At 47.2% G+C, this 22655-nt stretch overlaps 1 protein-coding gene across 4 annotated transcripts in view; it reads left to right on the top strand.

Annotated features, from left to right (window-relative positions):
* LOC142496287 (solute carrier organic anion transporter family member 1C1-like) overlaps positions 1-22655 on the top strand; it is a 54102-nt gene that overhangs the window by 9452 nt on the left and 21995 nt on the right. For all 4 annotated transcript variants that reach the window (XM_075602951.1, XM_075602950.1, XM_075602947.1 and 1 more), the window contains 7 exons: positions 4357-4498; positions 4940-5072; positions 8096-8223; positions 10135-10281; positions 14406-14504; positions 14802-15044; positions 18754-18918. In XM_075602951.1, the coding sequence (XP_075459066.1) occupies positions 5023-5072; positions 8096-8223; positions 10135-10281; positions 14406-14504; positions 14802-15044; positions 18754-18918 (832 nt within the window). In that variant the 5' untranslated portion in view covers positions 4357-4498; positions 4940-5022. The remainder of the gene's footprint in view (positions 1-4356; positions 4499-4939; positions 5073-8095; positions 8224-10134; positions 10282-14405; positions 14505-14801; positions 15045-18753; positions 18919-22655) is intronic.

Genomic DNA, 22655 nt, shown 5'->3' with positions numbered 1-22655 from the left:
CCGCTCCATTCCCTCCCACTTCCATTCCCTCCCGCTCCACTCAGCTCCCTCCCCGGCGTGGGAACAGGCTGCCACGCGGCGCGTAAGATGGCGGACCCCCTTCCTCCCTCGCGGTGCCGAGTGAGAAGATGGCGGCGGCCGGAAGTACAGGTAGGTGGTCGCGTGTGTGTGTGTGTGTGTGTGTGTGTGTGACACTGCCCCCCCCTCCTGTCCACTGCCCCCCCCTCCTGTCCACCTGCCCCCCCCTCCTGTCCACTGCCCCCCCTCCTGTCCACTGCCCCCCCTCCTCCTGTCCACTGCCCCCCCCCCTCCTGTCCACAAGCCCCCCCCCTCCTGTCCACAGCCCCCCCCCCCCTCCTGTCCACAGCCCCACCCCTCCTGTCCACTGCCCCCCCCTCTCCTGTCCACTGCCCCCCCCCTCTCCTGTCCACTGCCCCCCCTCTCCTGTCCACAGCCCCCCCCCTCCTGTCCCACTGCCCCCCCTCTCCTGTCCACTGCCCCCCCTCTCCTGTCCACTGCCCCCCCTCTCCTGTCCACTGCCCCTCCCTCTCCTGTCCACTGTCCACCCCCTCCTGTTCCCACTGTCCCACTGCCCCCCCCCTCCTGTCCACTGTCCACCCCCTCCTGTCCACTGTCCACTGCCCCCCCACCTCCTGTCCACTGCCCCCCCTCCTGTCCCACTGCCCCCCCTACTGTCCACTGCCCCCCCTACTGTCCACTGCCCCCCCCCTCCTGTCCACTGCCCCCCCCTCCTGTCCACTGCCCCCCCCCCTCCTGTCCACTGCCCCCCCCCTCCTGTCCACTGCCCCCCCTCCTGTCCACTGCCCCCCCCTCCTGTCCACTGCCCCCCCTCCTGTCCACTGCCCCCCCCTCCTGTCCCACTGCCCCCCCCTCCTGTCCACTGCCCCCCCTCCTGTCCACTGCATCCCCCTCCTGTCCACTGCCCCCCCTCCTGTCCACTGCCCCCCCCCTCCTGTCCCACTGCCCCCCCCTCCTGTCCCACTGCTCCCCCCTCCTGTCCACTGCCCCCCCCTCCTGTCCACTGCATCCCCTCCTGTCCACTGCCCCCCCCTCCTGTCCACTGCCCCCCCTTCCTGTCCACTGCCCCCCCCTCCCCCCTTCCCACCGCCCTCCCCTCCCCCTTCCCACCGCCTCCACCTCCCCCCTTCCCACCGCCTCCCCTCCCCCTTCCCACCGCCTCCCCCTCCCCCCTTCCCACCGCCTCCCCCCCCTTCCCACCGCCTCCCCTCCCCCCTTCCCACCGACCCCCCCCCCCTTCCCACCGCCCCCCCCCCTTCCCACCGCCCCCCCCTCCCACCGCCCCTCCCCCACCGCCCCCCCTCCTTCCCATCGCCCCTTCCCACCGCCTCCCTTTCCCAACCGCCCCCCCCCCTTCCCACCGCCCCTTCCCACCGCCTCCCTTCCCACCGCCTCCCCTTCCCACCGCCTCCCCACCCCCTTCCCACCGCCTCCCCCCCCCCTTCCCACCGCCTCCCCCCCCCTTCCCACCGCCTCCCCCCTCCTTCCCACCGCCTCCCCCCCCCTTCCCACCGCCCCCCCCCCTTCCCACCGCCTCCCCCCCCCCTTCCCACCGCCCCCCCCCCCTTCCCACCGCCTCCCCCCCCCTTCCCCCTCCGCTCCCCTTTTCCCCCCCCTCCGCTCCCCTTTTCCCCCCCCTCCGCTCCCCTTTCCCCCCCCCTCCGCTCCCCTTTCCCCCCCTCCGCTCCCCTTTTCCCCCCCCTCCGCTCCCCTTTCCCCCCCTCCGCTTCCCCTTCCCCCCCCCTCCGCTCCCTTTTTCCCCCCCCTCCGCCTCCCCTTTCCCCCCCCTACCGCTCCCCTCCACCCCCCTCCGCTCCCCCTCCACCCCCCCTCCCCTCCCCTCCACCCCCCCCCTCCCCTCCCCTCCACCCCTGCACCCCCCTCCCCTCCACCCCCCTCCCCTCCCACCCCCTCCCACCCCTTCCCCCCCCTCCTCTAACCCTTCCCCCCCCCCCGCTCCTCTAACCCTTCCCCCCCCCGCTCCTCTAACCCTTCCCCCCCCCCCCGCTCCTCTAACCCTTCCCCCCCTCCTCTAACCCTTCCCCCCTCCTCTAACCCCTTCCCCCTCCTCCTCCACCCCTTGCCCCCCTCCTCCACCCCTTGCCCCCCTCCACCAACCCCCCTCCTCCCCTTCCCGCCGCCCTTCGCCTTCCTGCCCGCCTTTACCGCCTCCCCACCCCCGCCTCTGCCTTTCACCCCGCCCTTACTCCGGCCACCTCTGACTTTTCACCCACCGCCTCACAGCCGCTGCACGCACTCAACAGACACCCGCCACAACTCGACACATACCTGCCGCCACACACACCTGCTGCCTCCCGCCCCTACGCACCGACATCACTGTCCCCACCGCCTCACACCCTAGCAGGACCCCCACGCACAGACAGCACTCACAACCCACGCGCCACCCGCCGCCTCACACCCTAGCAGGAACCCCCACTCACAGACAGCACTCACAACCCACGCGCCACCCGCCCGCCTCACACCCTAGCAGGACCCCCACTCACAGACAGCACTCACAACCCACGCGCCACCCCGCCGCCTCATACCCTAGCAGGACCCACACTCACAGACAGCAACTCACAACCCACGCACCACCCGCCGCCTCACACCCTAGCAGGACCCCCACTCGCAGACAGCACTCAACAACCCACGCGCCACCCCGCCGCCTCACACCCTAGCAGGACACACGGCCTCACATTTTTACATCACTTATGGCACCAAAATATACATTGTACTGTGGTGTGGTTACAATAAACCATTTTTATACAACATCGTATTACATTTTCTTCCATCTTTCTTTTCAATATTATTATCCAAACCTTTACAACAAATACTCACCTATTGTTCCACAATTTATAAATAATACTACCTATTACGCATTTACATCCCGGGCAACGCCGGGTCTCTCAGCTAGTTTTTTATAAAGCTTTGCTTGACTGTTTCATCATCAAGTAGGGTAAATTGCTGACTCCTATTTTTAGGGCATTGAAAGGAGGTGCAAGTTGAACTTGGCCAATAAAGAGCAGAACCCCCTTTTTTTCCTTAAAAAGTATATTGCTTGGAGAAGGCGTCACTCATATGGGCTGAATGAACAAGCTAGTTATTATACAGCATGGGGAAGGGACACCGTGTCAGCTGCTCTTGCTGTGGGAGGACAGACAGAATGAGCATAGTGTAGGGGGGCTCAACTCCAGTCCACAAGCCCACAAAACAGGTCAGGTTTTCAGGGTATCCCAGCTTCAGCACAGGTGGCTCAGTCAAAGACACGAGCAAGAGAAACCTGACCTGTCCTGTGATACCTACAGTATATTAATGAACCTAAGAAAGTTCTTCCGTGATACTGCACGTGAACTTCCAAAGCATCACATTAAATACACTATTTCTGTATTTCCTCTGCAAGAAACGTGATAGTGACCCAGTGTGCAGGGTTTCTGAGTAGAGATGGGTGACATTTTTGGGGCGTATTTGGATCCGCCTCAGATCAGTCGGTTCCTTTGGTCTGCAGATCCGGCTCAGAAAGGCCAATCCGCCTTTTCTGGATTTTTTCTTCTATCACTGAATATCCACATGGCAGATTATTAATCCGCACTCATTAAATATGAGGATAGAGAGTGAGGGAGAGAGCGGGAGAGTGACAGAGAGCGGGAGAGTGACAGAGAGAGGGAGTGAGGGAGAGAGCGGGAGAGTGACAGAGAGCGGGAGAGTGACAGAGAGAGGGAGTGAGGGAGAGAGCGGGAGAGTGACAGAGAGAGGGAGTGAGGGAGATTAAGAGAGAGAGGGAGAGTAAGAGAGAGAGGGAGAGTAAGAGAGAGAGAGAGGGAGAGTAAGAGAGAGAGAGGGAGAGTAAGAGAGAGAGAGGGAGAGTAAGAGAGAGAGGGAGAGTAAGAGAGAGAGGGAGTGTAAGAGAGGGAGAGTAAGAGAGAGAGAGGGAGAGTAAGAGAGAGAGGGAGAGTAAGAGAGAGAGGGAGTGTAAGAGAGGGAGAGTAAGAAAGAGAGGGAGAGTAAGAAAGAGAGGAGAGTAAGAAAGAGAGGAGAGTGTAGATTTTTAACAATCTGAGTGTGGATTTCGTATTCAATAATCGGAATCTGGAAGCGGATTTTTAAAAATGCACCCGGATTGTATCCAATGGCGGATTCGGATTGTTTAATACCCAAACCGCTGAGGGAGTTTACCCCGCGGAACGGATTTTGAAGGGTAATTCCAGGGAACGGATCTGTCCCAGTATTTGCCCATCTCTGTTGGTGAGACCTGAACACACAGCCCGGTCATTTCAATCCCCCTGACCTGGGCTCACTTACCAATGTCACTTTCCACAGATATTCCTGGGAGCGCTGTCTTTTATTTACTTTGCTAAAGCATTATCAGGAAGTTACCTGAAAAGTACAATTACTCAAATAGAAAGAAGATTTGAAATCCCTTCTTCTTTGGTTGGAGTTATTGATGGCAGCTTTGAAATTGGTATGTATTTTAATCATTTTCTTATCAGCAAATCGCTGCAGTGTTTATATCTGGTTCACCTTAAGTCTTGTTTTTAAATGGTATCATTTTTGTAAAGATGCTGCTAAGTAGTGAACATGTGGTGAAAGTCCTCAAGATTTGGGCTCCCATTCAAAATGTAGTGAAGCCATCTTCACCTCGCATGGAAAGATTTCCGCTCCATTTAATGGTATGCAGTGCAACATTCTGTATTTGAATGGAGCGGAAATATTCCCAAACAAAGGCAAGATGCTTCACAGTCGCTCTTCATCGCAGCTTTAATCTTGCCACTTTAAAGCTGCCGTAAACATGGACTGCAATTGGATGTGGAAAATTGTGTCTCTTCAGAAAGATGACTTTTCTCCATTCTCCCTACTTCTCTTGGTCTAATTTTGTTCTGGTGAATTTATTTGTTTGTCATAGGAAACCTCCTTGTTATAACATTGGTAAGCTACTTCGGAGCAAAACTACACAGGCCAAAAATAATTGGAACAGGCTGCCTGATTATGTCAGTTGGAACATTTTTAATTGCTATGCCACATTTCTTTATGGGTCGGTAAGTAAAATCTTCAACGCAGCCTAATTGTAATTTGAATAGGTCAAGTAAAAGAGCAAAGAATACTACTGTAAGTGTAACCAAAAATATTGGATTTACCCTAAAGTTACAAACTATACACAAAGCATTATACACTGCTGAGTTTGTGCTATGTGAACTGTAATGAATCACAAGTTAACTGTATATTAAAATAGTGTATGTATGTGTATTATATGTGACACTCAGGTACTGCAGAAATGAAGCAAAAAGAGTAACACTCCAAAATAGCGGTGAAGTGGAGAGTATTTATTCATCCAATGTTGAATGGTTCAAGAAAACCTTGAGAAAGATTTGCTCTATTGGGCTAAAATGTTTGATAAATAAATACTCAACACTTGACTATTATTTTGGAATGTTACTCTTTTTGTTTCATTTTAACGGGATTGCATCATTGAGTTTGCACACCCGCAAGTATCTAACTTTTGAGTGCACGTATACCTTTATATATTTTAGACACGGCTTCTGGCCTTTTAAAATAACCGCTAGGAACATGCATATAAAGTCAATTCAGCTCCGGACAATTCACAGGAAAGTAGGGATAACATTCTTCTAGCGAAGTTGGTAATGATGAAGTTTTAGGATGGTCAACCTTTTATAGACTAAAAGAGAATTCTTCCTAGATGACCAATATAAGTGCTTTGGAAACTTCATGGGTCCTGTGGCTCTTATGGATCGATAGTGGATGTATTACTTTAGCCAATTAGTACCACTCTGCTTCACAACCCATTTAACACCAGCGGCAAAATGTTGGTGCAAAGTCGTTACTTTGTCATAACTCACACTGGAATATACCTGTTCCAGGCAACGTCTATGTATTATTCTTAGTTGTGTCATTTTTGGGTATGTCTGTATCTGCCTGCAACGAGATGGGGGATTTAGGGAGCACGTGGGAGGAGTCAGGGCAGAGTTACATTTGCATATTAGCGCTGGTCTATATACCGATATAAAAAATGATTTGCAGCTTGTGTTACTTCTTTCACGTTTGTTTTCTCTGTCACCATGAACTGCCAACGCACATGTGCACCTTATACACAGAGTCCTTGATAGGTGCTTTGGAGGGAAACGCCCAGGGATACTACCACATGAGGAAGAGACCTGTGAGGTTTAGAAAGCTCTGTATATAAAATGACATCAGTCCAGTAAAGCCGCACTCATGATATAGTACATTTATTCGAATAATGGCAGCACAAAGAGATGAAAACACTCACAATATAAAAAATTAAAAGAGCTTAACTGGAGGTAGAGCTTTATGTGGCTCCAAAGTTGCAGGGGGATCCTGTATACTTCTGCACTGATTGGCTCTGGTTAGTATGGATCCTGTATACTTCTGCACTGATTGGCTCTGGTTAGTATGGATCCTGTATACTTCTGCACTGATTGGCTCTGATTAGTAGGGATCCTGTATACTTCTGCACTGATTGGCTCTGGTTAGTAGGGATCCTGTATACTTCTGCACTGATTGGTTCTGGTTAGTATGCATCCTGTATACTTCTGCACTGATTGGCTCTGGTTTGCAGGGATCCTGTATACTTCTGCACTGATTGGTTCTGGCTAGTAGGGATCATGTATACTTCTGCACTGATTGGCTCTGGTTAGTAGGGATCCTGTATACTTCTGCACTTATTGGCTCTGGTTAGTAGGGATCCTGTATACTTCTGCACTGATTGGCTCTGGCTAGTAGGGATCCTGTATTATTCTGCACTGATTGGTTCTGGTTAGTAGGGATCCTGTATACTTCTGCACTGATTGGTTCTGGTTAGTAGAAACCAGATTCTGGTGTTTAATGCTAGGATGCTTCTGAGACTGAAGGTGGCTGCCTGTTCCTGCCTCCTTATGAAGCCTTGAGTCAGAAGGAAACTCCCTCTTTGGTAGGCAGGAAGACTCACCGGGTCCTCCTCAAAACCGCACAGGAGAGACACTGAGGATAAAGGAGAGTTACTATCTGTTGAACCGAATGACCAGAGCAATGAGACCCACCCTGAAGGAGGAAATGAAAAAGAACTGAACGTCAGAAAAGCCAAACCTATTTAAACGATGGACTATTTTCCAGACGTCATCCCTTGATGAAGCGAACTAAGCATCATGAAACGCGTAGGATGGACGTCTGCATACACTGCTCTGCAAGGATCCCTACAACTGATGTGAACGGAGGTTCCGCCCGCATCATGAGACCCATGATTGCCATCAGTAGTTTTAACGCAGACCCCTGAAGAACCCTGCAAGTCTTCCCGCATACCAAAGAGGGAGTTTCCTTCTCACTCAGGGCTTCATAATAGTGGGTGGGTTGAGCGCAGTTCGGTGTGTATATATATATAGTATGTAAATGGTTTTCATGTGATTGGTGCCACTTAACCAGACTAGGAATATTGATTTTTCCGGTGTTGTTTCCGGTGTTGTTAGGAAGCACTTATTGGTTTATACATACTGTGTATATATACACACACACACACACACACACACACACACACACACACACACACACACACACACACACACACACACACACACACACACACACTATGTATAAACCAATAAGTGCTTCCTAACAACACCGGAAAAATCAATATTCATAGTCTAGTTAAGTGGAACCAATCACATGAAACCCATTTACATACCTTATACCAGTCCTCAAGACTCCCCAACAGGTCATGTTTTCAGGATATCCCTGCTTCAGCACAGGTGACTCAGTTGAAGACTGTGACACTGATAGAGCCACCTGTGCTGAAGCAGGGATATGCTGAGAATCTGACCTGTTGGTGGTGTTGAGGACCGAAGTTGAGAACCACTGCATTAGATACAGAGGCAAAAATGCCAAAGGTCACAAGGACTTGGTTCTGGTATTCGGGTTGGGTTTTCCCACCTCCAGGGCCCACAACAGAATTACGACGCTTCTCTTTCTCCAAAACGGAGGTATTTTTAGCAGTTATTTAATATAGATTGTGCAATGTGTGCGAGTGTTAATCTTTTGACACATTCTTACGCAGCTACACGTACGAGCGGCCACGTTCACACTCTTCCAATTCTACTATCAACATCTCTCCATGTCTGCAAGATTTTAGGAATCAAGAATTATTTTCTACATCGGACAAATCTCATGTGGAAATTAGCGCTGGTATGTCTTGTAATAGTTTTACGTAAATAATGTGAATCTTATTATAGTTTTTTTTACCATTGTTTTTCTTGGCTATAGCGTATTCAACTCTGTATGTTAAGTACTTGTATTCCCCGTGTTCGGGACGGTTTTGGAATTTTCTCGCCCATCGGCACTTATCTTTTTGCCGCCCTGGCCTCCTCCTCTTGCAGTATCCCGACCTCACGTGGCGACGCGTTTCCATGACGACAGGACACCATGTGATGTCACATGGTCATGGCAACGCGTCACCATTTGATGCTGCAGAAGGCGGAGGGCGGCGCTGCGGGAGGAGGTAAGAGACCTTAACAGGTGCCCCCCGCTCTCCCCCGGCAATCAGTTTAATTGCTGTTGAGAAGAGAGCAGGGCTTCTGTAACCGCAGCAAAGTCCGCCACAAAATTTGCCGTCCCCCTGAAATTTGCCGCGCTAGGCCTAGTAGACTTATGCCTAAATACAGGCCCAGTCGTGCTAGAGAGTTCATCTCTATTCATATGAATACAATGTTCCCCAGCACAAGGAAGACCGCTTGAAGAAGGGCCGATGTCAATCAATGTTTTCAGAGTCAGCGCACATTCCCAATGTATTCTAAAGATCAACACACAATAAAACACACAATAAAACCCACAATAAAACAGTTATGGTGGGTAAAAAAGTGTCAAGAACCCACCACCGTATAGTATACAGCAAATAAAAATACCACATGTGAGCACGTTAACACGACTCAGACAGGTTCGCAAACCCCGCCTTTCCCCATTATCTCCTAGCATAGTGTTTCCACTGCAGCTAGGGATTCTGGGAAATTACATGCAAATGAACAGTGTGTCACTCTTTACTTCTTATCCATATTGACATGGTGCCCTGTAAGCTTATGCCGGCCGCATTGCACATCTTTTCAGGACAGTCAATATAAACACAGAATCCTATTCCAGTACATCATTTATACATTGCACATCGCCGGATCAGTGCTGAAAGGGCAGTGTCATCTTTCCACTATTTGGGCTCGTATTGCGTGGGTATTCAAGAAAAAACGACATATTGGGGGGGGGGGGGGAGTTTGAGGACTGGAGTTGAGAACCCACGGGATAAAATATATTTATGTTAAGGGTAGGGTTGCCAGGTAGCTTCTCCAAAAATGCTGTACACAATGGTGAAAGACACACACACACACACCCCTCTCACTGCTCCATGCTGTTTCCTCCTTTCTTTGGCCCCACCCCCAGGCTCATGACACCTCCTCCTGATTGGCTGCTGCTGGGTAATGCAGCCAATCGGGATGGAGGAAGCTGCCCAGCCCCTTAGCAGCAGCGCCCACGCACACACGCCAACTGGAGCCTGCCCCATACAGGGCTGTAATTTGTGCGCGGCACGCTCGCCCGCTCATGCGCAGCCGCACCCAACGGGGACGAAGCCTAAGGCAGCGGCTCTTAACTCCAGTCCTCAAGATCCCCAAAGAGGTCAGGTTTTAAGGATATCCCTGCTTCAGCACAGGTGGCTCGATTAGTGGCTCAGTCGAAGTGCCTGCTTCAGCACAGGTGGCATTAGCAAGCATGCATTAAAGGGTTTTTTTCAATCTGTACTGTTATCTTATCTGCTCCGGCCTTTCTACTCCAATTGGATTTAGTTTTTAGAAGTTCTGTAGTATTATATGTAATTACTATGGGTGTCTCCCTGCTTGCCAAACTCCTACTTGTCCCCATTCCACCTCCATGACCCATAGCTACTGTATATCCCTATAAATAAAAATGTCGTTTGTTGTTTCTTATAAATATCTAGAAAAATATGCAGCCACTGTTGGTTTTTGCAGTACAAAGTTTTTTTTAAGGCACCATTATTAAAAAAAAACATCCCAATCAATCTGGAGTGAAACCTTTTATCTTGCATTGAATCCTCAGGCTGTGACGGAGATGTTGGCGCTTCTTTGTGGGTATATGTTTTGTTGGGAAATCTCTTGCGGGGAATAGGAGAAGCTCCTATCCAGCCTCTGGGAATTTCTTATATTGATGATTATGCCAGTGAAGACAATGCTGGTTTCTACATAGGTAATTTCTTTTTATTTATTATTTTAAGTATTTTTAACAACTTGATGGGGGCTCTTACTGAAAGTCCTATTTCAGCTTCTGTCCCTTTTTGTCCTAGGACAAACTGCCCCTTTAATTTAAGTAATACAGTAATAATATTAATAATATAGAAGTGATACATTTATTGGCTGAGTGCAAGCTCTCAGGATACTTAAGTCCCTTCTTCAAACACATTAAGACAATAAACTGAAGTTGCATTGGTAAGACCGTGTCATGCAAATGGTTACTGTAAGGCTTAGTTCCCATTGGCTGCGATGGCGACTCCATGCCAGCCGGGTGATGTCATGGCCGCACCACCGCCACGCCCCCTCCCCCCCTCACCCCTGTCGTGATCTTTTCTTTCCCCGTGCAGCTCAAGCACAGCCAGCAGATCGCGGCTGGCACCCATGCACGTGTCGCCAGGCCGCAGGAGCTGATACTGGGGCTGGAGCCAAACACAGCAATGCAAGAAGGAAACGCAGAATCCTACAGTTCTCAGGGATGGGAGAAATGTCTGAATATTTGGCTCGGAGTAACTCACAAGTGCTCAGTATCTGAGTACCGGGTGCAGAAGTTCTCCCGTTGAGTATAGAGTAGGCAAAGACAATAAGCAATGGAGCATATTGGCAAAATCACCAAATGGATGGCATTAATCCCCTAGCCCGGTTGGAAGTTTCCCTTCCATATGGTGACGGTCATGTCTTTTAATGTTGTGACCGGCGCTGTAGAAACGTTTCCCACTGGTCTGTCTCTTGTATTTGTATTGATAGAGGGGCAATGCATGGGACGATAGGGACAATGCATGGGACGATAGGGACAATGCATGGGACGATAGGGACAATGCATGGGACGATAGGGGCAATGTGGCTCTTCTAATAAAGGTAAAGTCCAGCTATTGCCCCATCGTCTGGATGTATATACAGGGTAGCCCGGTATATTCATCCTATCGTGGCTTATCTGACCAAATATATTATGTGAATATGTATATGTAAACCTTTATTGTCTGTGTGTAATGTAACTGCAAGCATAAAAATGTGTTTTAAAGCATTGTAAAGGTCCCTGGACATGCAGGGCTGAGAAACCCTTGTTCAGCCCACATGTCTGGAGATATGGCTATTACTGGGACTGGAGGGTGAGGGGTGTGTACTCGGGCCTGGGGAACTGTGACTCTGAGGGCAGGGCCATTGTTCAGGTCAGACTGAGTCATCAATATCCACAGGAGGTATCCAGCTGAAACTGGACCCTGAGGTTTTAAGACCTAGCTGACTCAGGTCTCAGCGGTTAGTTGGTTTGAATTTCCCACAGCCCTGCAATTGGCCAACGTAACATCCGTGCTGCGATTGGTCCCAAACACAGCATCCACTCTGTGATTGATCACCGCCCATTCTCCATGATTTCCTATGGAGACAGGAATCTAGAAAAGGCGCGGCCGATCTCAGTTCCAGAGATCACTCCTGGATTGGCGTGGAGATGGACTAAATGGTGTTCTCTGAGGTTGCGCCAGCGACACCCAAGACGAGGCAGTGCACATTTCTGAAGTGGGAGATTTAAACTTGCCTGCTTCTATCTTGCCCCAGGAACTGTAGGGAGAGATGGGCCCACCCAAATGCTTGCAGTTGCTGACATTGCAGGAAGTTAACTTCTTGTCCAGGCCAGCCGGGCCCCCAGAACAGCCAGGCACGGGACATTAGTCCTGGCTGTCCCCCCTGTCAGCAGCCCTGATTGTAGGGGAGATTTTGGGATAAATTATCTCTGCCTGTCATCTTCATGGAGGCTCGGTTGGAGATAGATCTTCAAGTTGTGGATTGTATATGACACCTAGTCGTACATGGTTTTGGTTTTATTTATAGTCCCACTTGATATGCAAATGACAGAGGTGTGTCCAGGTGGGAAACTCTACTGTAAGTGGGCTGGTGTGTAGATTTGCCATACAGAGATGTTTATATTCAATTGTCCTTTCTGATGATTGTAGTATCAAGACTCTAGAAAATGGATTTGAGTGGGGGAGTTTAAGGTTGATGGTTGGATGCAATGCATAAAATGTTTTCATGGATTTTTCTGAGGTCCCGTTTGCTGGCATTCCAAATAATAAGTGTAACATTTATATAGGGAAGGTAAATTAGTGGTTTTGTGCGACAGGTAGACATATACAGTATAGTAATCTGTCTCATTTTGCCATATGCCAGTTTGCATACTCGGGTGCCATCAGGGGCGGATTGTACTTGAAGAGCGGCCCTCCTCCTGAAGTATCACAACATCATGTGACGTTGTGTTGTCATGTGATGTCACGTTGACATAGCAACGCATCACTGTGACAGGGTCTTAACCCCTTTAAAAAAGGCCTCCAAATAGAAAGCTTGGATCTGACGGATGTGTCCAGCAGAGAGCTGGTTAATTGCAGCTTCAGACCATTAGCCAGTCTCCACCTGGCTCCTCAGTCAGGTAGGAACTGCAGGGGAGATCTCTAGCACATTGGAGGTGTGTGCTGCCAGAGAGAGATCCCAGGGAACCAGCCCTTCTATTCCATGACATAGTGGTCCCTAGAACCCACCAGAGGGTGCACCCCATGGACACCAACCCAGACCTGGACTGAGGGATAGAGTGCCTGATAACAGGTACCTCTTTGGACTTGGGTCCAAGGTTGGTGAAAGGCCTATCCTCCCAGCCCTGCAGATTGGGAATGGGAAGTGTGAGTTAGCCCTTACAAATGGATAGGCTGTTTGTTTGTGTGCTGCCTTAAAGCTGTATTGTTTGAAGCTACAGGCTGAATAAAAACCAAGGTTTATTTCCTCCCCAATATGCCTCCCTGGTTATACCTCTGCACTCATCTCATACAGTCACCATGTGACATTGTAGCATCATTTGACATTGGGTCACTATGACAACATGATGCTGCCAGAGGAGAGCCCCTCTGAAGAAGGTAAGACCACCTTCTATAGTAACTTACTCCAATACACATACTTCAACACACACACACTTACCACTCCTGCGCCGGTCCTGGGACTCTGCAGCTCCCTCCTCCGGTCAGGCGGAATTTGGATCCCGGTGCCGACAGGAGGAGGGAAAGTAATGCCGGTGGCCAGGGAGCTGGGTTGTCACCGACTTCCACTGCTGGGGAGTCACAGCACCCACCCACCCAGGCAGCCCCGATTTGCCCAATATGGCAACTGGCCCATGGGTGCCATGCATGTTCCTATCCTTTTGGAAGTGAATGTCCTCACCCAATAAAAAATACTTGTGTGTTAATATGAATTGAATTAGTCACAGTTTCTGTGGTTAGGTCTTGTTGTGCCAAGTATTCTTTGAATGGCGTTATACCATCTTGGGGATTGGGGATTAATGGTGTAGAGTGATTCACATCCAGAGTAGCTAAGATGGTTATTTCTGGTCCAATAGCAGCTAGCGTGTTCAGAAGGTTTGTCGTGACTTGTTTGTAGCTACAGTGGGTAATTTCTTTACTAGGGGCTTGAGAATGTTTTCTATGAAGCCAAAGATGTTTTCCATTAGTGGGCCTTTTCCTGAGATAATTGGTTATCGCGGGTTCTCCCATTTTTATATATTTTTAAGGCGTATATATGGTATTTGATTGTGGTGGGGAGTCCTTTCACGGTCCCCATTAATTCTTTTATGTACACATTACTGAGATTTCACTGTAATTTGGTTTATTATCTCCTATCAGTGCACCCCAAAACTGGAACAACCTACCGGAGACTCTCACAGCCGCCACCAGTCTAAGTTCTTTCAAAACTAAAGCTGTCTCACATTTTAATCTTGTCTGTAACTGTTACATACGCCTATAATATATTATCTCTTACTGTGCATGCAATGTCTTGTATATAATGTATAATCTCTTACTTAATGTAACAATGTATTTGTCATCATAACTATGTGCCCAGGACATACTTGAAAATGAGAGGTAACTCTCCTCGTAAAACATTTTATAAATAAATAAATCAGAGAGATGTGCTTCTGCCATTATAGATATCACGTCTAACTTACTTTTTATTACAAAAAGCCTTGTTGTCTGTCTACTCTATGGGCTAATGTGGTACCATGCTCTGTGCACATTAACACTAAGAAATTACATCTCCAATGTCTTTTTCCAGGATGTGTGCAGTCTGCAGCAGTTATAGGCCCAATATTTGGCTTTCTTTTAGGATCCTTATGTGCCAAAATATTTGTTGACATTGGAGCTGTGGACTTAGGTAATAAACATATTTTGATATTCTGTCATCTATTAGAAAATTAGTACTTTACAAGTTGGATTCTCTCGAATTATATTTTCCTATTGCCAGATACACCTGTAGTTTTTTTTCTAGCACAAATGAAATTTTCTTTACACCGCAGTTTAATTTCCCCAACGTTTGCCACTTGCCTTTGTCACACACTAATACTGTCAAACTATAAGGATACGTAGCACTATGAACTCATACGTTTTTTTGCTTTTTTTTCACACTAAATAATTATGTCATGTAATGTATCTAAATGTTTTTCTTTTCCAGGCAGCTTAACAATTACCCCTACGGATGTGCGGTGGGTAGGTGCCTGGTGGCTTGGGTATTTAATAGCGGGTGGGGTAAGTGTACTTGCCACTATACCATTTTGGTTCTTACCAAAGGAACAACCCAGATCAGAAAACAGAAACAATTCAAGTACACCGTCAGAGCAATCTAGATTTATTTTAGAAGATCAGAAGGACCCCAATCTTTACCAGGACCAAGTGCAAATACTTCATATGGCAAAAGGTAAATTGTTCTTTGCTGTGCACATTTTGAAAAAGTTTTAAAAATAAAACTCCATTCAAATATTTTTGGCCAATGTATTAGAGATAAATAAACAATTAACACTCCTACTCAAAAAAAAAAATATTGGCTTTTTCAAAAGTTACGTTTGCTGTTTTTGCCTTTTTTTTAAATTCTAAACGTCTGCTTTACTGTCACGTTCGACACTCAATTTCAAGATCAGGGAAATATTGATCAAGATGATGTATAAAAATATAAGAATGTATAATGGGGTCACTTCACTAGAAGAAATCTCTAATTATTTACCAAAACCATTACTTCATACAATACTAACCCCGTAAGAAAGAGGCTGATATTCGGCGACACTTTGTACTTTTAAGTTTAAAATTGAGACCTGGCTCCTTATTCTGTTAGATGTAATTTGTCAATTGATAAATATTTTGTTGGGATATTTTATTATATGTGGTATTTAAAATATTTTTGGAAATCCAATAGTACCTAAAATATAACAGTAACAAGGAATCCTTCAGTACATCTGTAAGGCTTCCACTGGTCCCCAAATCCCTTTTTATTCACCTCATTATCGTATACTGTAGTTCTGACACTGCAAAAAAGGATTCTGGGAAATGCCATGCAAATTGGAACACTAAGGGCTAGAACCACAGAGGTTCATTAACTCGGACCTAATAACACCCTGTTACCAAAATCCGTAACAGACGTTATTTTCAGTAAGATTCGCGCATAGCCACAAAGCTAATTATGTGCAAAAACAACAGCGGTGTTAAGTTAGCACTAAATTGCATTAGTTCCCATTAACATGGCGTTACGCTTGTCTTACCTAAAGGTAACACACGGGATGCCTGGGTAATATGCTAATTGGGATATTCAAAGTATATTCAACTGCTTTATATTAGCATACCTCCCAGGTATCCCAGGTATCTCAGGTGTGTTCAGTTTTGTTCACTGGTATCTCTCCATATGTTGTATAAAGGAGTGTTTGGGGCAGTATGTAACTCCTCGCCTGGTGGGCCAAGTGCACCAAGACTAGCTCGCTTAAAATAGTAACAGATCTTATTTCCCCTGAGTTTCACGCATATCCACAACGCTAATTATATGCAAATCAACAGCAGTTGTTTAACGCATTAGCATTGACTTAATGTCAGGATAGCACGACCTCGCGTTAGCGTTAAATAACCTGGCGTTAAGCATGTCTTACCTAAAGGTGGCGTTATTTCTACCCAGAAATATGGGTTTTAGGGGAGAGGCAGGGTCTGGATGGGAGTAACACCATCTTTAGGTAAGGCCTAAATAACCTTAATTCCCTGTGTTAATTGAAACAGCCTTTAGTGAGCACCCAATGTTAGGGGAAACACCTCTTTTGCGCATCATTAGCACTAACGGGTGGAACATTTTTACTGTACGCTATTTGAAGGAGTTGGGTTAACGTTAGGGTATTCCCTTTGGTGGATAGGCGTTACTATTAATGTAGGGTTTCTGTATTCTAAATAGCCTGAGTTTAATGCATCCGGGCTTGGTATTTACAGAACCAGCCCCTCCCTCATTTCAGGGTCACAAACCTGCATTAACTTTGTGGATATGCGTTGTTAAGCAGAATGCCTCTTTTACAAATCATTAGCACTAACCTTATACTTAATGCAATGCCCTTTCTGTGCAAAAACATGACAACCTCACGTTGGGGACCTTTGAACACACTCTTAATGAGGGTTACCTGAGGGTCAGCATCTAATTAAGTCATGTAATGGGCCACTGTGGATCGGTGCCCTTCAGAAGAGGTGAGATGGGCCTGAGGAAGAGCACATAGTGCAGCTGTGGAACACGGGATTCCGTGTCCCTTAGGGCTGGGACCCGCTGTGCCCGGCCGCGTGAGCGTTCCCCACCAGCAGGGGAATCCTCCCGAGCCGGTCCCAGTCCCCCCTCGCTGACGGCTCACTACGCACTGTGACGCGTCAGCCGCCACTGGATTCAAGAAAATGGTGATCCCGAGCGGCAACGCGTCACGTGGTGCGCTGATGAGCCAATCAGCGGTGGGGGCAGGAGCGGGAGCTGTCAGGAAGCAAGGTAGGAGAGGTGTGTGTGTGTGCGCGCTTTTTACCTTCCAGAAGCAGCCCGTGGAGGTAGGGGGAAGTAGCGGGTCCCTCCGTTCAAGCCACACCCCCTCTCTCATTCAAGCCACGCCACTCCCGCCCGGCTACCACTCCCTACAGACCGCATATCGCGTTCTGTGTCTGTCAGCGCCCCGCCTGTCTGCAGTGCGGGCGCGCTGACTGAGGGAGCGGGGCCTTAGCCTTAGTCTGTTTGGGAATCTACAGTTGAGTTAGAACAAGAGCTACCCGAGTCTCTAAGGAGTAGCTAGCAAATTCCTCCATTGAGGTATCGGGAGGAAGGCTTTGTTTGTTAAATCGGTGTTGGGAGTTTACAGAGCTACGCTGTTTAATTGTACTGTACTTCTTAAAGTTTATTGTAATGTTAGTGGGGACATGTAGAGTTAAGGGGAGAGTAGTATTGCTCTTCCTGCTATGGCCGGGGTGTTTAGGGGGAGTGTAGCATTGCTGTGTGACCTTGTGATCTCCTTGTGATACAATATATGTGCATGCTACAGGAGCGCACCATCCACGATCCTCTGACACACTCCTCCCGTTATCCAATTTCATGCTGGGGGTGTGCAGGGTGCACACAGGGAGTGAGACTGCGGAGAGGCACCGTGGCCAGAGCCATGTGGCGGAAAGGTGCGGTTAGGGAAGAAGGTTAGGAGACAGGAACACAGTGGGAAGAGGTAACGTACATGGGGCTCACCTGGGAAACCACCGAGTCAAACGACCCGTGAATATACAACATCCCACCACTTATCCCCTCGTCTCTTTCCCATGTGGACTTTTCCCTCTTATCTTTCACATGCTGCAGTATATAGTGTGAAGGCCAATTAGAAATACACTGGAAGTACTGTACAGTATGTATGTATGTATGTCTTATTTATATAGCGCCAAAAGTGTACTAAAGTGAGTGTAAATCTGGAAGTTAATCATTTATACATATATGAGGTACAGTATGGCTCCGCTTTATGGCGCTGCGCTTTACGGCATTCCCAATGTATACACATATTCATTGGGTTCGGCGCTTTTTCCGTTTTTCCGGCGATTTCAGCATGACGCGCACAGCAGCTGAGTATCCGGCTGTCACTAAGCAATAGTTTTAACGCGTGCACAACTCCTTTATGGCGATTTCCGCTTTACGTCGGCGGCGGCCTGGAACGGAGCCCGCTGTATGAGTGGGGCCCTGCTGTACAGTAATAGTGGCTGTTTAGCAAAATCAGAAATGGTTAAAAATTAGTCCAAAAACAGCACTAGCTTTATTTAAGAAAAATAATCACTTAATTGTGTTGTGCAATTATATTTTTACTTCAGATGCGCACTTTTATTTGTGTTTGGCAGCTACGGTATACCTCTTAGATAAAAAAAAACATAATCTGCTGAGATAACAGAAACAGAGCTGGACAAGGACTGTATAGCATTATTATGCAGCTCAAAAATATATTACGTTTATTATAATTATTAATACATCGTATATCCTTGTAACACATTTGTCCTGGGTTATTTCATTGTCCTATTTGTTCAGAAGTACTTAATCACTGCCATGCCGGGGTGTAATAACAGTGTGGACATGTTACACATACAGTATCACCTTGTTTTTCTAGATTTTTTGCCTTCGTTGAAAGACCTCCTTGGAAATCCGGTGTATTTTTTATATTTGTGTGGAAGCATTTTCCAATATAATTCTTTGATTGGTATGGTTACCTACAAACCCAAATATATCGAGCAACAGTATGGCCAAAATTCTTCTAAGACAAATTTCATTATAGGTATGTTATGAATATTTTATGAACTTAAACAGTAATGCATAAATGAACATCTGAACCGTTTAAACAAAGTTCTTACATTTGATTCATTGTTAAGATAAAATAAATCATTAATAAGGTTACAGTTCTTTGAACGAGACAATTGTTTAATCCTTGTGGCCTCATTGGAGCGAAAGATTTCTGCTTGGTTGGAATTTTGGCACAAATCAAGCAAACAGTACGAGATACTTCAATCCCCGTTAAAGTTCTCATTAGAACTTGCTCAAATTGCTCAACATTACTGTGTTAAAGAAACAAAAAATGGGAAGTCTGGTGTGAATGACACAAAGGTTCCAAAATACAATACACCGCTATTTGCTCTCAGATGGGACCCCTGGCAAGTCTGTATCATTTTACAAATATGAAAAGTTATTATGTTGTAACATTTAAAGAGTTAACTGAGAAATATGTTGGAACAATCTGAGTCCTCCAGTATTGATGAATGGAAATGTGTGACCGGCAGTAACCGAGGAGCGGTGAACAGAAATACAGGAACCTCATTATGTTACCTATAAATAAAATGTAAAAAAAGTCGCCAGTGCCACATCCAACGTGACAAATTACATATTTAAATACTTATCTGTTTATCTTCTCATAAGCAAGGGCCATTGAGTTCAATTCTTTGGCCAAAGTATATTAAGCCTGTAACCATGTCATGGTGTGGCCCATCTGCAGGTCCTAATGCTGCTGTGGCTGTCCTAATAGACAGGTCATTCACAGGTGCTTAGCAGGGGCTGTAATTATAAAGGCGGGATGAGGGGGCTTGAAACCAGGGAGGAGGGCTCACAAACCTACAAATTGCTTTACCAAGTGAAATGTACAAACACACCCGGCCCCTGTGAGCTCAGAACCCAAACCCATGACATCATATATATTTGTGTCAAAAGGAGCGCTGCTAGGACTGTGACCCCCTGTATAGAATAAGAGACAGAAAGCCTCAGTGCTACATCCAGCATGACAAATAAGGACATTAGGGCCACACCATGACAAGGTTACAGGCTTAACATACTTTGGCCAAATAATTGGGCTAAATGACCCTTGCTTATAAGAAGATAAACAGATAAGTATGTAACTGTATAATGTCTCATGCTGGATGTAGCACTGAGGCTTTCTGTCTTTTGTTCTATACATGAGGACACAATCCTAGCAGCGCTCCTTTTGAAACAAATATATATGATGTGCTGGAGGCAGCTCCAGCCCCAGGAGTAGCTACTTGAGACAGCGCACCCCCAATTACTCCCATATGACCCTTCCAAGTTTCCATAGGTACTGTTTCAATTTGATGCTCCCGCAGGCTGAGTTTGAACCCAGCATTTACACCTCAACATGTTTTGTGAAACACCACCAACCAGCCCTGTGAGCCCCAAGCTCACCCTAAACTTCCCAAGATGCCCTATGTTTCTCCTCCTGACTGATATTGAACCGCACTTTCACCTCGACGTATCTGGTACATCATTGCCCACCAGCCCTGTGAGATACAAGCTCAAGTTATACGCCATTCTAATTAGCCACCGCTTCCCTGAATCCTGTCAGCAGGGATACCTCAAAACCTCCCCTCTCTTGATCTTCTTCGCCTAGGCTGGTAAATGCCACCCCAACCAGCTGGTAATGCACATGTATGTCCTAACAATTTTACCTGCATCAGCCATGCACACCAAGGGGCCATGCAGCACAACCACTGCCTCTCCGCCTGAGGCAGGTGCCATCCTGTCCGAGCAAGAACTGGCCACCGCCAGCAATGCAGGGCCCCCACCCTGAATCACACCAGGAGAACGTTAAAGCCCAGTACTGGTGACTGTGCACCCCCAGTTAACACCTGTCTAACCCCCGCCAAGTTTCCATAGGTGCCCCACATTATCCTACCCTCTGGCTGAGATTAATCTGAGCCTTTACCTCAACTTGTCTGATGCAACCCTACCAAACAGCTCTCTGACCAACAGCTCATCCTGTCCGCCTATCTTGCTAGACACCGCCAAAGCCCTCAAGTCGAATGGTCAGCAAAGCTACTTCAATATTTCTCCTCCCCAGCTCATCGACTTCAACAGTTGCTAAATGCAAGCCTCCTCCCCCCCCCCCCCCAAGCTAGTGAAGCTTCCTTAAAACAACTGTCAGACTTTAACCCCCATCTGGCGGGCCCACCGAGGGGCCAAGCATCTCACCACTACCTTTCCTCCCAAGGCAGGTGCGGCCAAAGCAAGAATTGACCATCACCAGCAAGACGGAATCCCATCCCCGCCTACTCCATGCCGGAGGCGTGGGAAATGGCGACAGCACACCCCCTTTGACACCCATATAACCCCACCAATTTCCACAGGTTCCAATTTATCCTACAGTACCACTGGCAGAGATTAGCCCAGCCTTCCCTTCAATGTGTCTGCTGCAGCACTGCCAACCAGATCAGTGACCCCCAAACTCATCTTAATCTTACCGAACTGTACCATTTCTTCCTCTCTCTGGCTGAGACTGACCTCGGCCATTAACTCAGGTTGACTGGTTCAACTGTCCCAGATGAACTCCCATTCAAGTCAATAGAAGTTTGTAATCAGCCCTCGGTCAGGGGTGGCCAACTCCAGTCTGCAAGGGCCACATAAATAACGTGTGTAATACGCTTGTCTCTCGCTGACTGTGCAGTTTGAGCATTAGGAATCAAAGTGACTTTATTTATTTATTCACCTCTGAATATTTACAAGGATTACTGCATTAGTTACCTGGGTTTTCTTTGCACCCAGATCTTTTTATTTATTTATAAAATGTTTTACCAGGAAGTAATACAGTGAGAGTTACCTCTCGTTTTGAAGTATGTCCTGGGCACAGAGTTAAGATGAGAAATAGTACATGGTTACAAATACAGTTACATTAAGTGAACAGGGTTATACATTATATACAAGACATTGCATGCACAGTAAGAGATAATGGGCCTCATGCAGAGAGCATCGTTATTTCGAAATTCGCCATTTTTTGTACAATTTCGCGCAGAAACCGGCAGAAAATGTCGAGTTACGAAAAACGCGCCATTTTGTTTTTTCTATTGCTAAAACTCGCCTCGCGGCTGGCGAGAACCTCCATCTCGCCATTTTTAAAACTCTCCGAATGCAGAGAGGTGCGAACGGCATGTAGCGGCTGTTCGCGCCAAGAAAATGGCGCGATTCTCGCATTTTTGCCGCGCCAGGAAAAGATGGCAAGATGGCGCTCGCCGCCTATAGTAAAGGGGAAAAAAAAGGCGCGAATTTGTTTTTACACGTTTCTGAAGCGCGCATCTCGCCAATTTAAACTCGCCACACGCATCCATGTTAAACATAGCAGAATTCGCACTTTTCTGCATATGGAGAATAAAACTCTCCAAAAAAGCTACTTTTTATGAAATTCGCCAATTTTAAAATTCTATGCTCTCTGCATGAGGCCCAATATATATTATAGGCGTATGTAAAAGTTACAGACCAGATTAAAATGTGAGACAGCCTTAGTTTTGAAAGAATTTAGACTGGTATATAGAAACATTGTTGTGTAAACTCTAAGGATGCTGGAATATCTTTTTTTTTTTTATGTTGTTGCCGGAGAATCCACAAATCAGGATACAAATGTACACGGAAACAGGAAAAGAGATATAGTTACACAATCATTCTTCTTCTATAGATTCAATGAAGAACTTATTATAATTTTTTCTTCTGTGGTTTCTAATTGCCATGCTATATCACAATAGT

Source organism: Ascaphus truei, chromosome 5, assembly GCF_040206685.1.
Source record: "Ascaphus truei isolate aAscTru1 chromosome 5, aAscTru1.hap1, whole genome shotgun sequence".
NCBI classification, from domain to species: Eukaryota; Metazoa; Chordata; class Amphibia; order Anura; family Ascaphidae; genus Ascaphus; species Ascaphus truei.
The sequence above is the reverse complement of the archived record's forward strand: the minus strand, read 5'-3'. Positions and strand labels throughout refer to the sequence as shown.